Source organism: Phalacrocorax carbo, chromosome 18, assembly GCF_963921805.1.
Source record: "Phalacrocorax carbo chromosome 18, bPhaCar2.1, whole genome shotgun sequence".
NCBI classification, from domain to species: Eukaryota; Metazoa; Chordata; class Aves; order Suliformes; family Phalacrocoracidae; genus Phalacrocorax; species Phalacrocorax carbo.
In genome coordinates this window covers 5,964,259-5,978,793 of record NC_087530.1, presented here as the reverse complement: position 1 = coordinate 5,978,793, position 14,535 = coordinate 5,964,259, and the positions used below count along the sequence as shown (strand labels likewise).

Here is a 14,535-nt window from a genome sequence, read left to right as displayed (position 1 = left end):
CCGCCCACATTAGATATCAGCATCAGCTGGGCCATGGCTGTCCTGCGGTGGATGCCTTTCCCTCCTGCCCGTGCTCCAGGGCTTATCCAGCCCCGACCTGCAAGGGCTGGTGCTTTATCACACCGCGGAGTCGCTCCCAAAGGGCACCTCGCAAACCTGCCACCGGAATCGGTGCTCGGAACTCCAGCGGGGAGCCCCGAGGCGGGGGTGCGGGGGGGTACACCTTCCCCGGGGGGGGGGGGGGGGGCTCCGGAGCTGCGGGGGCCGCAGCCGCTGGGCGGGGCGCGCTGGAGGGAGCCCGTCCCGTCCCTCCCGTCGGGGGCTCGGCCGCTGGAAGCCCACCGGGAGCCCCGCTGCTTCCCCACCTTGCTCGGGACTTTCGCAGTTCTCCAGCAAGAGCCTGCCGAGCGGCTGCACCCCATCGGCCCCCCCCGTGCGGCGGCGGGGCGGGAAAGGGTTAACGGCGGGGGCGGAGGGCCCGCACCGCCCGGCCGGCCCTGCCCGCCCCTATTTAAGGCGGTGGCGGGCGAGGGGCGGCTCCGTGAGATGGCGGCTCCGCGCCGGCCGAGCGGCGGGGGGCTGCGGCGGGCCCCGCAGGACGGGCGGCTGGAGGAGATCAACAAGGTGGGGCTGGGGTCGCCCACGACCTGCCCTGACCCTTGCGGGGAGCGGGCGGGGGGCTCGCAGGGGCGGGATGGGGGCTGCGGCGGGGCCGGGCGGGGGAGAGGAGGGGGACGGCAGGGGTTAGGCGGTGGCTCTGCTTTGGGGGGGGAGGGTTGCTCTCCATCCCCTCTGCCCTCGCAGGCGGCTCTCCCCCCTCCAGCCCCCCGCAGCCCGGTCCGAGGGGGCCGCCGTGTGCCGGTGGATGCTCAGCGCCCGGCTGCATGGAAGCCCCTTGGGGAACGTGCTCCAGCAAGAATAGGAGCTATTGTTCTCCCAGAGGACTTCAATCACCCCTCTGCTGTATCAAACCCTTCAATCTCTCCTCCCAGCGAAGAGTTTCTGCTGCTCAGAAGATCTGACTTAGCTTTTGTAGTTTTTAATTTTAGAGGGTGAACAGGGAGCCCCCTCACAAGCCTTGGGCAGGGGGAATGGCAGCTCCTGGATTAGCGCGAAGCGTGCTGCGCTGCGTGCCCTTCGTGCCGGGTTCAGGCAAGGTCCCCTTCCCGGAGCTTCGGGCTTGCCCCCGTCCCTTGCTTGGCATGGCCTGCGCAGGCAGCTCTGTTGGCATCTCTCCCAGCCAAGGGCGGTTCTGAGCGTAGAAAGAAGGTTTTAACCTTGAAACAATTAATGATGGGACTTCCAGGGTCATTTCTAGGTGGGCTCGGTGGTCCCTTGGTGTTACAGGTGGAGAAATCAGAGCTGCACAAGATGAGGACCTGGAGGAGACGGTGGGCTTGCCTTGCCCGTGCATTGAGAGGTGCCAATGTGTTCTTCCAGGCAGGGGTGAGACAGCAGAGGTGAAGTTTATGTAGGCCACTGGAGGTGGGGAATTATGTGATTAGAAACTGGGAGGTGCTATGGAATAAGAGTCAAAAAAGAGGTGCTGTGGCATAAAGTGTAGAATAAGAGCACTTGGCTAAAAAGGAGTCTTTGAAACCTGCTCTTGGAAGGCAGGCACTACACGCCCTGTGCCGAGGAGGCACGTAGGTGGGTCTAATGTGTCCCCTATAGCCAAGGTGATGTTGACCCTTGCGTTGGAACAGAGAGGGAAGGAAGGGAGTGTGTTGTACTTATTGCTGCCATTTCTGCTGCTTCAGAGCAGTCCTCCAGTATCACTCAGGCACAAGGTGGATATGTGATTCTTCAGCTGGTAGGAGCTCTAGGACTGAGTCTGGGAAGCTGTGCTTCCCGGGATGCTGCTGGTGTGCCACTGCCATGCCCCAGAGTTGGGGGTTCTCCCTCCCACGCAGGGGACAGGCTTCTGTTTCTCCCTGAAGCAGCCATCTCTTCTGGCAGGTTTTTTCTCTGGTTGAGGTTGCAATGACAAAAATTAAACAAGCCACATAACTTCCCGCTGATAGTGGTGGGAGCTGTTTGTTTGTGTCATTGCTGCCCTGTGTGGTGGCTCAGTGCTAGGAGAAGGGGTTTGAGCAGTTAGAAATCAAGCTGCAGATAGCCCAGATAGCTGCAGATCCTGAGCAGCCATCGTGTTGTAGCAGCTCCGGGCAGCAAACCCAATGCTGTTGTGCTTTGCTCGCTCTGCCAGCTCTGTGTGGTGGAGGTGAGGGAGTTTGCTGTGAGCAGACATGCAGCAAAGCGACTCATACATCCCTCTGACACTGAGCTGATATATAAACCTGGGCTGACGATGTGGCTGGAGCCAGGGAAGGGGTTTCCCAAGGTCTGAAGAGCCCCAGGTCTGCAAACCAGTAGAGAGGTTTTATTAGGAGCCATCAGGCCGAATTCCCATCAGGCTTAATCTCATTGTCTCATTCTAACACTTAGCTCCCTCCCAGCCCTGTTTTCCTGGCTGGTTTCTACCCTGGAGCTCTCACTGGGTTAAGGGTCTTTGGCAGGCTATGTCCTGAGTGCACATATGCTGCTGAAGGACAGCTGAGTCCCAGTATTGAATTCTCTTTTCCAGCCTGCAATGCTCCTCTGGGATGCCCTTTTGGCCGTTCCCCTCTTCCTGGGGAATGGCAATCACATTGTTCAGCCTCGTGCATCAAGGTGGCAAGTCTAATCCAGCACAGATTAGTTTCAACCTAGTTTTACCCTCTAATACGCTGGGCTGCGGGGAAGGAATTCAGCCTGCCAGAGAGCAGGTGCCTGCTTCTCCCATCCAGTGCATGCATGAGCAGCCCTCAGCCCCTTCCCAGCCGCAGCAGGCAGGGCAGCTGATGTTGAGCACTTAAACAGCCCAGTGAGAGCTTGGCCTGCCAGTTGGAGCCACCTTTTTGAGGAGTGAGGAGGGATCTGGCTTTGCTCAGGTTGTCTTGAAGGTAGCTGGGGCTTGCCTGGTTGAATTTATTGGCTTAGAAAAGTCTCTCTGGCCAAGAAAGGCTGTCCAGGGCAGGAGCTGGGGAGGGGCTGGGGCTTATTTTTAAGCAGTTCTTATTAATAGAACATGCCCCTTAAAATGGGAGCTTTAGCAAAGGGCTCTAGGAGGAACTTCAGCCACTCAGGGTTGAGTCTGAGTCACTGGGGACTAAATTCCTGTGTGCTATTGTGAGTGTTTGCCTTATCACAGTCAAAGCCTGGCTTGCATACAATGTGGAGGGTGGAATGCCTTTGAAATGTGCTCTCCTGTTGCTTCCTGTGGTCTGGAGCAGAGCTGTGACGCTGGTGGGCTGTCCAGTCCCCCTCCAGTTGAGATGCAAGGGGACTGGGTGTGTGTGTCACTAGGGGTGTGCCCAGTGTCACCCATCCTGCTCTCATACCATGCTGCCAGGGGCTGTTGGACCTCTGGGCACATGTCCTTCAGCCATCCTGTATGGATGTAGCATTCCCTTCAGGCTTCACCCCTTCTGTGCTGCTTGTTGCTCTTGGAGAAATACCACGCTCTGCTCTCATGTCCCCTACCCTGCTGGTAGGTGCAAACTGTCTGCTGCTCCTGCAGGGCAGGAATGAAGCTGTGGCCTGGAGGCCAGGAGATGCTCTGGCCCTGTTTGGGTTCTGAGTGATGTTTGGCAAGTTACTTCTGCAGAGGCTGTTCAGTGGCAATGGCGATAGGTAACACAACTCTGCTCCCTGGTGACTTCTGCCGCTGGCTGAGCCCAGGTCTCAGAGCTGAATTGGGCCCTTTGTGTTGGGCTGGCAAATGATACCCCTGGGTAGCAATAACTGAGATAAATAAAATCAAGTTGGCGAAGGAGAGCAAAAGAAGGAACTGGGAACATTGCTTTTCACCACAGCTCTCGATTTGAGTTGGTGTCCATGGTGATAAGGGAAGTGTGTGTCACGCTGGTTTAGTAGGGATGGTCTCTGGTGTCCCATCTGGTGTCTGTGAGATGGGAGGAGGGGATGGCAGTCGCTTCTGTTCTAGTGGGCTTCCTACTAAACCTTAGTTTAGCTGCATGTAAAGGACTCACCAAAGTGGTGGCTAAATGGCAGTGAAGGTTTGAGGCATTTGGGCTCCCTGGGCAGGTCCAGACCCTGTCCCAGTGAGGAGGGAGGGAGCGTCTCTGGGCGTGTGGGCTGGAGGGGCCCGGACACGGGCTGCAGGGTTAGGGTGGCAGGCAGCGAGGGAGCACGGAAGGCTGAGGGCTGGCTCCGTGTCAGCAGGAACAGGCATCGGCTTGGGGCACAGTGCTGCCAGAGCTGGCCCAGCAGCCAGACTGGCCCAGTTCATAGCACCTGGCGAGAGCTGGTTTCAACCTTCCTTCTGGAAGAAATTAGAATGTGCTCTGGAGCCTGGAGGGCATTTGGGTTGTGTGGACCTCCTGCAGTCCTGATGCCCTAGTGGCTGCAGATGGGGCTTCTTTGGGGGTGGTGGTGGTCTCATTAATCACAAATGATGCTGCCCCAGTACTACCAGTGCCAGAGATCCTAGTCTCTTGGGGACCTGCTCCTGCCTTCCTTGGGAGCATGGATAACAGTGGTGAGGAACACATGCCCAGAGCAGGGAACAACCTCAGCCCTCCATTCACTCCAACCCCTGGAGGGGTTTTATCCTGGACAGGCAGTGCATAAGATGTGCAGATGTTAATGATTTCTGCACTGAAGAATGCAGTGCTGTTGTTGAACACAGATCGAGTCATTAAGCTGTGCTGGGCTCACTGGAGCAAGGGGGTGTGGGAGGGTAGAGACAGGAGCAAGACCCTGCCTCTCACAGCTGTGGGGCGGAGGGGTTGCTGGCAGGGCATAGCAGTGGAGCCGGCTGTGCAAGTTGTGGTCTGTTCTCTTGGGTGCCTGAAGGTTTTTGAGTTGGGGCTAGGGACAAGTGATTAGAACAGACCCAGGATTTCCTCTCCAGCCTGAGCAGGGTAGGGGGAAAAATGGATAGGCAGTTTGAGTGAGAGCCTGTTCCTTACCCCAAAATACCTGCCATCTCTTGGGTGTGTGATGTTCCACAAACTTTGCCTGTCACATTTGTTAGCCCTCAGTTTATCCAAGAGTTCAAAATCTGATATCGGAGTGCTTTTTTTGTAAGGAATAGGATCCCTTGCTGGGAACAAGTGCCCAATCCATGTGCTGTGCGTGCTCAAGCAGAGATATGGGGAGCTGAAACCTTGGGTGAGCAAGAGGGACTTCATGCAGCTATTCCAAAGGCACATGGGGTCCAGTCCTCCCTCAAGCTGTTGGTGGGAAATCTGAGACACCAGAGGCATTCCCCTTGCACTGGAATGTTAATGACAAGGTGTGGAGGGATTCAACATATTTTCAAGCCTCCTGGCACTATTGCTCAGATGTGGCTCTCTGGGAATTGCATAGGTCTTCTGGGTAATGCTGCATTTGTACGTGCCCCCTAGTGTGTATTGCTTTGTATCTTTAACCTTGGGGGTACTCTTTTTTTCCTGTTTTAGGAATTTCTCTGTGACCCAAAGTTCAGTGATGAAGAAGATCTGGAGGAGAAGTTGTCAGTGTTCAAAGGTGAGAACTGGAGGGTTTCCGTGTCCTGTTTCAGTCTATTTGCTCTGAATAGATTATTTTTCTCAGCACTTGGATCTTACTAGCCTGAGATTCTCTGCTAAATACAAGTGACTGAGCTGGGATGGATGCCTCCCCCTTGCTTGTGGGACTCAGTGAAACCCCCTGGAAAGGTGGTTTTCCCACATGAGCCTTTGTGCTTCCCCACTTGCAGGGCTGGGACTTGTCACCCTGCAGACATCCTCCCTGGCAGCTGCTATTACTGCAAAACCTGCTGCCTGGGCAAAGCCCCGGGGAGCAGCAATGGAGGACCGTTTCTGTCTAGATACCTAGACAAGCTAGCTGGTACAATGGATGCTGCAGAAGCTGGACTTTTTTTTTTTTTTTTTCCAGTGAGTAGGAAGACCTCTTCCTGCAAAGCAGAGGTCTCAGTTGCTTCCTGAAGGAGTTGGGGTCTTTCTCTACCCAAAAGTTTCTTCAGTCTGATCTGGTTGTTCCTGAACCCCTTGGTATCACAAGCAACAGCAGTAATGTGTCTCTAGTCCTGGCCAAAGCCCGTCTGACTCCAGAGGGTCAGTAGACCTGGGGCTGTTTGCTGGGATGGGGGATAGAGAAGAACCCTGGGGTCCTCTGCAGCTTGTCCCTGAAGTGGTTACAGGACAAGATTTGGCAGAGCTGTTCTGGATACATATGCTTTCTTTCCAAGCAGTGGCTGAAGGCAGTTGAGAAAACATGCCTTCTGTGTCACAGTGCTCTCAAGGTTTGTCCTCAGCCTGGCTCTAACCAAATAAAGCCTGACCTTGCTTCCATTTCAGGTGTTGTCTGCTATTTTCCTTTGAGTTCTGGCTTTGTAATCCTGCATGGAAGAATCTGGCTAGGTTTTTGTGATCCTTTACCCTGCTACGGACAGAGGAGCCTCCTGTGCTCCCTGTTTTTTTTTCTGTTGCCTTTTGTATGGCTTTGGCTTTTGGCTGCAGCCCTGCATTATTTTTCCCATCACAATTGGGGCTCTTCAAACACTGCAACTGTAGGTCACAGGCACAGAATTCCCTGTAACAAGAGCCCTTGGCATCTCCCCCTGCTGCCTCATGAGTTTGTCTCCGTGGCCTGTCCCGCTCTCCAACGCCTCCTCCGGCTCCTCCAACAATCGACTCATTGTGTGATGGTGGTGGGAGTGTTTCTCCTCTGCTGTCCTTCCCGCTGCCCTCCCCAGCCAGGCCTGGGGAGTCCCCATGCAGTGTTTGTGTAAGTGCATTTGTGAGGGGAGGGACCATGCATGGTTTTGCCCCACCAAATCCCGGCAGCTGGGATGGGAGGGAAAGACGAATGTGCGAGCTGAGGCTCAGAGCACGATGATGTAAAGCTGCCTCTGTTCTCTGCATGTTTGGCTGAGCATCAGCTGAGAAGAAAAGAAAACACGCGCTGGGCACAGACACAGCAGAGCAGGGTTTGTGTCCCCGAGCACATGCTGGGGTGCCTGACCCCGGCCCAAGGAGGCGGCATTTCACTTGTACCAGGTCATCATGGTGGGACAGAGCGTGGAGAGAGCCAGTTCCACATCAAGCATTGCTTTGGCCCTTAAGCACATGTGTGACAGCCCTACTTTCACCTAGGACTGGTTGCTTAAAGTGTGAAGGGAGACATTTATTCCTGCCTGAAGCATGAACAGCTTCAGCTTGTACATGGTACTCCTGTAGGTCTGTCCTGGTCAGTTTGTGACAGTAGTAATCCACCAGCTGAGACCCAGGTGAAGACCTGCCAAGCTGTTCCTCTGCCTCCTGGCCTGCAGCTGCCCATCAGTCCAGTTAACCCAGCACTGTCCTTCAGAAGTGCAGGTCTTGGGAAGGCTCCAATGTGTGAAATATCCACTCTTCCCTTTGGCTCCTTAAATTAGCCTGCCACTTTTCTGTTCATGCTCATCTGCTTGCTGGTGTCCCTGGAGCAGAGGCAAAAGGTCTTTTCCCTTGGGGGAAAGGAGCAGCCTGGGAGCTCTCACTTAAGTCCTTTGAGGCTGTTCTGGGGAGTGAGTGCTAACTGCAGGGCAAGCGGAGATTTTTTCCAGCTCAGCGTGGATGTATGGTGGCAGCAGGCATCTTGCTCTTCTCATTTAGCAGAACTGAGATGATGGGGGGCCCCCTGCAGTGCTAGGAGCTATATGGTCTGTAAGACACACAAATCCTTGCCTGAAGAGCTTAAAATCTAAATAGGGAACAGCTAGCAAGGTGGTGATGGCAGGGTTGGAAGCACAGGTGTGCCGCTCTGAAGGTCAGAGGGAGCACAGGACTGAAATCTTGATTTTCTGACTTAAATCAGTGCTCTGTCTGTTACAACATGCCATCTTTTTGTCCTGCTAAGCCAACCAGACCTTCTTGAGCAGGCTTTGCCTTTCTCTGAGGATGCTGGTGTAGTCCAGTTCAGCAATGTTTGACAGCAGGCTGGAAGGGCAAACAGCCTGCTCCAGCATAACTGCTCCTAGGCATGTTCTTGGCTTCAACCTCTTGATGTGGTCTTTGAGCATCTCTGCTGGCAGGTGCTGCTCTGGGAATGCAGCACAGTGTTGGGAGGACTGCAGAGTCTTGTCTCTTGCTATTGGAGGCAACTATGTCATTTAATCCCCCTCCTAATCCGATCAAGCTTCATTTTGGGAGTGCTCAAGGGTTTTGTTTTCCTTGCTACTCCTTCTGGGAGGCTGTTCCAGAGCTTTGTTTTTCTGGCTGGAAACCTTTTAACACTACTCATGGCTAGCTGATACCTTGTTCTCATGCCAGTGTTTTCCTTCAGCTTAAATGAAAAGCAGCCACAATTAAAGAGCACTTAACTGTAGAGCCCTGGAATTGAGATGAGTGTGCTAAAACCAGGTCTTGAGATGATCTCCCTCTCTGAACTGTTTGCATTCAGCAGTATATCAATCTTATCCCCGAATCTTTTATTTTGTTGGTCTAAGCAGGCAGTGCTCCAAAGCCCTGCATACCCCCTGCTCTAGCACCCTGATAACTTGCTTCTGTGTCTCTTCCAGAGAAGTACATGGAGTTTGACCTGAACAACCAAGGCGAGATTGGTGAGTGACTCTGAGGGATGCTGGTGCTGGGCTGGAAGAGCAACAGCCTGCTGAGGTGGTGTGTGCTGCTATATCTGCTGCTTCCCTCTGCACTCAGGTTGCTGAGGAGGAAAACGTGGGCTTTTCCTGTGTCCAGCCTTGCTTGGATCATGATAACCAGCCAGGGGCTTCCTTGGATCTCCAGCCCCTGCCTCTCAGCTTCCTCAGTGTCTCCTCACCTGCTTCAAGATCTAAGCTCTTCTCAGTCCTGTTTTCTTCCTGAGTCTCTGCTTAGCTCCTCCACTTCTTTCTGCTCTGAATGCCTTTTTTTCTTCTCCCTGTTTTTCCACCGAGGCGGCCTTCTCAATACTCAGTATTTCCAGAGCTGGGAAGCTGCAGGGCTTGGACAATCCTGGGTTTTGCCTGGCTTGAGGCAGAAGCTCTATAAAACCATAAGCACTTCCAGTGCAGAGAAGCTCTTTGCTTTGCTGGGAGGGGAGTGGAGGGAAGCAGGGGATTTGAGTGTGAGTCTGGCACAGCTGAGCAGCCCTGGTTTGGGCTCAGAAAGCATGAGTTATGTAAAGACCCAGCCTTCTGCAGGCCTGGAACTGACACTGTAGTGTAATCACTTTCACGCTGTGCCCTTCCAGGAGGCTGCTGCCTTGTTCCCCTCCTCCACCAGCCCTCAAGCTGAAGTAAAGCCTGCGGGGAGCTGGAGGAGGCCTGACTCAGGGCTGCGCTGCCGTTTCCGGGAGGGAAGGGGCCCCGCAGGTCTCAGTGGGCAACAGAGCAATGGAAGGAAATGGCCTGTGGCGATGGGCACCCGCTCCCCACGGCCTGTTTGTGTCCGGCTTTAACCCCAGCGTTGCTTCCCTCCTCCCTGTCCTTGTAATTTTTGGCACAACACTCTGAGCTAGAGAGCAGTGTCCCCACGTGTCTCTGGAGCACTCAGAGGGTTGTTCCTCTTCTGCATGTGTGGTGCTTTTATCTTGAGCTGCACAAATGGGAAGTGATGCTCTGTACTGGGCAGTACAGCAGCGGGCTGTAATGGAAGGCTTCTCTTGGCTTTCAGCCACAGCTTAGTGCTGTCAGCCTTGGAGTCCACAGGTGAGGTGGTCTGAGGTGGGTATCCCTGGGGTTGGTCTGTGCTCAGTGTGGTCACCTCCTGAGAGCACCGATTGCCTTGCTCTTGCAGATTTGATGTCTGTTAAAAGGATGATGGAGAAGATGGGGGCACCGAAGACCCACCTAGAACTGAAGAAGATGATCTCTGAGGTGACTGGAGGGGTTAGCGAGACCATCTCGTACCAGGACTTTGTCAACGTGATGCTTGGGAAACGCTCTGCTGTGCTTAAACTGTGAGTGTCCCTGGGAGGGGGTGGGGGAGACGCAGGACCTGAGCAGGCACGTTGGGGGGCTGGGAAGCAGAAGCTGTCCTGCATGGTGGAGGTGGAGCTGTGCACGCCTGGTGTTTGTGGAGGGCAGACGAGGACCCCTGTGAAGGAGGTGTTTGCAGAAAGACATGAGAGGATGTAAAAGCCCATGTCTGCGCTAAGCAGTGGCAAGTGCTCACAGCAGAACTGCCTGCTGTGTGTTAGCACAGGCTTCCTCCTACGTGCTCTGTGTGGAGTGATTCTTCCCTTTTCCCAAGGGTGTGCAGGCACTCAGTGCTGCAGGACTTCTTCCCGTCTCTTCCCTGTGGCCCCTGCTGGCTTTGGGGGTGCAGGCTTCCGTTGTGAATGATGGCAGGCCTTGAGTAGTGAACGATGGTCCTGCCAACACCAGCCATGCTGGCTCCTATTTCCCACAGGATGCTCCCTCTCTGCCTGATTTTGGAGAGATGGGCAGTAGATGGAGACAGGACACATGCTTTAAACAGCTGGCTTGCGCTGGAAGAGGTTTTCAGTGGTACAGGCTGCCAGCAGTAGCCTCCCACGGCCCCCTCTGCCCTCTTGAGAGGGCTCTGAAAGTCCTGCTAAAACAAATCGCTTCCGAACACTTGCTTGGCTCCATCTCCACCCCATTGAAGCCTGGCTTTTCCTTTCACAGCCACAGAGGCTGGCCCTGCTTTTGTGTCGGTAACCATCATGAATAGGAGCTGCTCCTCTCCATCCCCCTTGCCCCTTTCTGAAGGCAGCTTTAGAAACGCAGCCAGCTTTCAAGGCAAGGTTGAGAGGAAGGATCTTGCTCCCACCTCCCACATGGTTCCTCTAAGCCAGTACGTGCTTGCTGGCAATGAGTCTTTCCTCTCCCCTGTGAGCACCTTGTGTCTGCGCATTGGGGTGCTCCTCTTCCAAGCATGCACAGACTTCTGACAGCCCTGCTCCTCCTTTCTTCATGGAAGCAGGCTGAGCCTGCAGCCTGTCCCATATCTTTCGTTATTCCTCCCCACTGCAGCAGCTTTGAGAGATGGGTGGGTCCCTTCTTTTGCTAACAGATGCCCCATTGTCTGTTGGACTCTTCAGAGCAGGAGCAGAAATGTAAAACTTGTCCCAAGAGCAGTGCAGTCCTTTGATCCAGCGTGGCAGCTGGCATTCCCAGCGTAGCTGCAGTCCTCAGGGAGGAAGATGGTGCTAGTGGTTGCAAAATGCCTGGAATTCTTCTAGCCGGTGCCTTGCTCCTTGTCTCTGGCCTCTTTCCTGGCTGAAATTGCTGTTGCTTTGCTCACTGTTGGCTTTTGAATGTTCTGCTGTGTGGTTATGTACAAGGTGGGCCAACGATGGTATTTGCTTTTACGCATCAGAAGCACTTGGCATGCAGTGTGTGCCATGGGAATTTCGGAAGTGACTGGCTAAATAAAACGTGCTAATCCTCTCAGCTCTGAGAGGAAAACCAGCAGAGGCTTTGGGAACTCACTCCTGGAAGCTGCTGGAAAAGCAAAGCAGCCTGCCAGCACTGCCCTCTGTTGTCTTTCCCTCCTCTGTTAATTATCGGATGTCCTTTGCATAGAAGGCAGATGCTATTTTTCAGCAGATAAGATAATCCCACCCCAAATGATGGGTAAAGATGCACCTGCTTTTTTCATTGGTATTATCTGTTGTGTTTTGCAGGGTCATGATGTTTGAAGGAAAAGCCAATGAAAGCAACCCAAAACCTTCTGGTCCGCCTCCAGAGAGAGACATAGCCAGCCTCCCTTGAAGAGGACAGGCCGAAAAATTGGCACCGTTTGCTTTGCTGGTCTGTAACAGAGGTTACCTGTGCTTTGTTACTCTTTCCTGTGGACAGTCCTAGTTTTCAACTAACCTGCCTTAGAGGAACAGCAAGGGAAGCTGGAGACCCCCAGCTCGCGTCTTTCTGCTGCATCCCTTAGCCAACATGATTTGTTAGACAGAAGCTGTAGCACCAAGTGTAATGTGAGACCAAAAAAAAAAAAAAAAAATCCTGTGATCTTACCCTTTCCTCTGCCCTTCCTGCGTTTCTCAGACGAGGAGCTACTTTCCTTCCAGCGTATGGATTCAGACCTGTGCTTGTCACAACAGGTTCCTAAAGGGCCTTGCTGCCAGACGTTGAGAGCTTCTCTGGCAAAGCCCCGTGTCAGCAGCTTCATGGGTCTAAAGAAATAAGTGCCTTTTCTGCTCCATCCTACAATTTCTGACTTTGGACTAGTTCTCCCCCTCCCGACCTCACCAATCACAAGTCAGGCTCCTGCCTCCGTGGCCTAGTCGCGTGCCAGGTGAGTGTGGGAAGGTGCATGGACCAGAGGTCTGTCTGCAGGGCCTTTAAGCTTGGAGGTGGGCATGGCTGACCGCAGGGACAGCTCCTCTCCGTGCTGTGGGTTCATTCTGCAGTCAGATCTCCGTGGGTCCAACACCAGCCGCTGCAACTGAGGATGATTAAAGCTACCTTAGGGGCCCCCTTCCTGATAAATCTCCACTTGGATCCAATCAGAAACATAACTTCTGAACGGGCGGTTGTCTGTCCTGTCCATCGAGTGTAGAAACAAGCCTGCTGTTACGCCTTTGCAGTCCCTCAGGAAGGCCTAGGGGAAGCTGAACCTTCAGGTGAAAGGAAGCTGGGTGACTAAACTGTGAGCCCTGCCAGACCAGTTGCAGATGAGGATCTGTCGTCATGCAACTGCTCTGTCCCTCTGATTTTTGCAGACCTCCCTGTATGTCTTTCAGCTTGGTCCCCTGGGGCTATCGGGTACATTTCCCTGATGAATAACCCCTCAAGTCGGCAAAATAAGAATGGCTGTAAACGTGGAGTATGAGCTGGGATCCAGATGTAGCTGGGACTGTGCTATCCACACTCTGGTTACTGCAGTGATTCTTGCTCTCTACACAATTTCTGGAATCCAGATGTTTGCTCTTTGCCCTTTCCCTACTCTTTTCTTAAATGTTCTTGGCAGCTTTTAACTTTTTTTTTTTAAATCATGGTTTAATAAATAATTTTTTTAAGGGAGATACGGATGATTAACTCTACTAGGCTGATTGTTCCTGCCAAAGGCTGCACTTTCAAATAAAAAATAAAACATTCTCACTACTGTTTGCATGAAAACCAAAACTGTAATGGAGAGGAAAAAATTATGAGCAAAAGCAGCACCAGTCTACTTTAAGGACTGAAAATAAATCTTCTGAAGCTACACTGTGTGTCAGTGTATTTAGTTTAGCTCCTCTGAAGCTTGGTTCATACGACTGGTTGCAGATTAAGTGAGCTGGTTTCCAAGTCTGTTAATATAAACCCTTAAATAGATCCTAGAGATAGGTTTGTACTGTCTTGATCTGATCTTTATCTGTAACAACTGACCAAATGCCATGGAGTTTGTGTTACAGAATGATGAGGCCACTGTCTGAAAGCTTTTTTTTTGTTTCACTTACTGAAAGAAAACAGGCGGCAGTGCTTGTTTTAAGGAATAACTTGTTTATCAAGAGTGGACACTTGTAATGCTTCTCTTGAAAGACTACTTTTTTTCATCCTCTCCGCTCTTGAAGCAATTGCCTGAGGTTCTTGTCTGATGCAAGCTATCAAAATGGAGACCAGGCTTCCTGGGGGAATGACTGGGTACACTTTTTCCATGTGTTCCTCAAAAGAACAGAATTGCTCTTAGATCAGAGCCCTGTGTCTGCTTTCTGCTGCACGTTAGCCTCTGGGAATGCACCTGCTTTTCTGGGCTATGTGTGGTAAAGCTGTTGTTCAGTTAGAAAATAAAGGGAGCATTTTACATAAGGAAAAATTGGATGTGGTTTGCCACAGTTCAGGGCACTGCCCAAGGGCATCACTGCTTTTGTCTCTGTAGAAATCCTTGTCCTTCTGGTCCTGGAAGAAAGAAGCACAACCTGCTAGAGCTGGAAACAGCCCTTCTCAACACATCCTTGTCCCCACAGGGCTAAGTGCTAAGGTCGTGCACCCCCTGTGCTGGTACTCTGAGCTGGGGCTGAACGCCCCAAACTTGAGGCAGGAGGGAGCAAGGGAAGAAACCTGGGTCCTGCTGGGACCAAAGAACCACATGCTGCTTTTGCGGGGCCCTGCAGCACAATCAGGCAGCCCCTGCTCACAGAGCTTCCATCTTTCCAGCGCAACTCCATGTAACTGGTGGCATACAGGTACCAACCCTGAGTATTGGACTGTGTGCTCCCACTGCAGCCCACACTGAGGGAGTGGGATTTGCTTAGAGCTGTGGCACCACTGGGCCTCTGCTGTGGCAAAAAGCATTGAAGCCCCTCACCAAGGGTTGATGGACAGGGTGGAGCAGCAGCCTGCCAGCCTCCACCATTGTGCAGCTGGGAGAGCTGGCTTACTGGCAGCCAGCCCCATCCCCCGGGGGGTCTGTCCCCTCCACGGTCTCTGGGGGCAGCCCCATTGGGGTGGATCATAGAATGGTTTGGGATTGTCCCCATCCCATGATGGGATGTCATCCAAAGAGACCTAGGTAAGTCAGAAAGGTGGGCTTGTGAGAACCTCATGAGGATCAACAGGGCCAAGTACAAGGTCCTGCACCTGGGTTGGGGCAACCCCTGATATCAATA

The 14,535-nt window shown here is 53.1% G+C and overlaps 1 protein-coding gene across 1 annotated transcript; it reads left to right on the top strand.

Annotated features, from left to right (window-relative positions):
- Positions 1-512: 512 nt before the first annotated feature.
- Positions 513-13,153, top strand: AIF1L (allograft inflammatory factor 1 like). The gene is made up of 5 exons (XM_064468618.1): positions 513-624; positions 5,469-5,535; positions 8,549-8,590; positions 9,765-9,927; positions 11,620-13,153. Exons 1-5 carry the CDS (start codon positions 547-549, stop codon positions 11,705-11,707), a joined length of 438 nt encoding a protein of 145 aa, XP_064324688.1. The 5' UTR covers positions 513-546; the 3' UTR covers positions 11,708-13,153.
- The last annotated feature ends 1,382 nt before the right edge of the window (positions 13,154-14,535 follow it).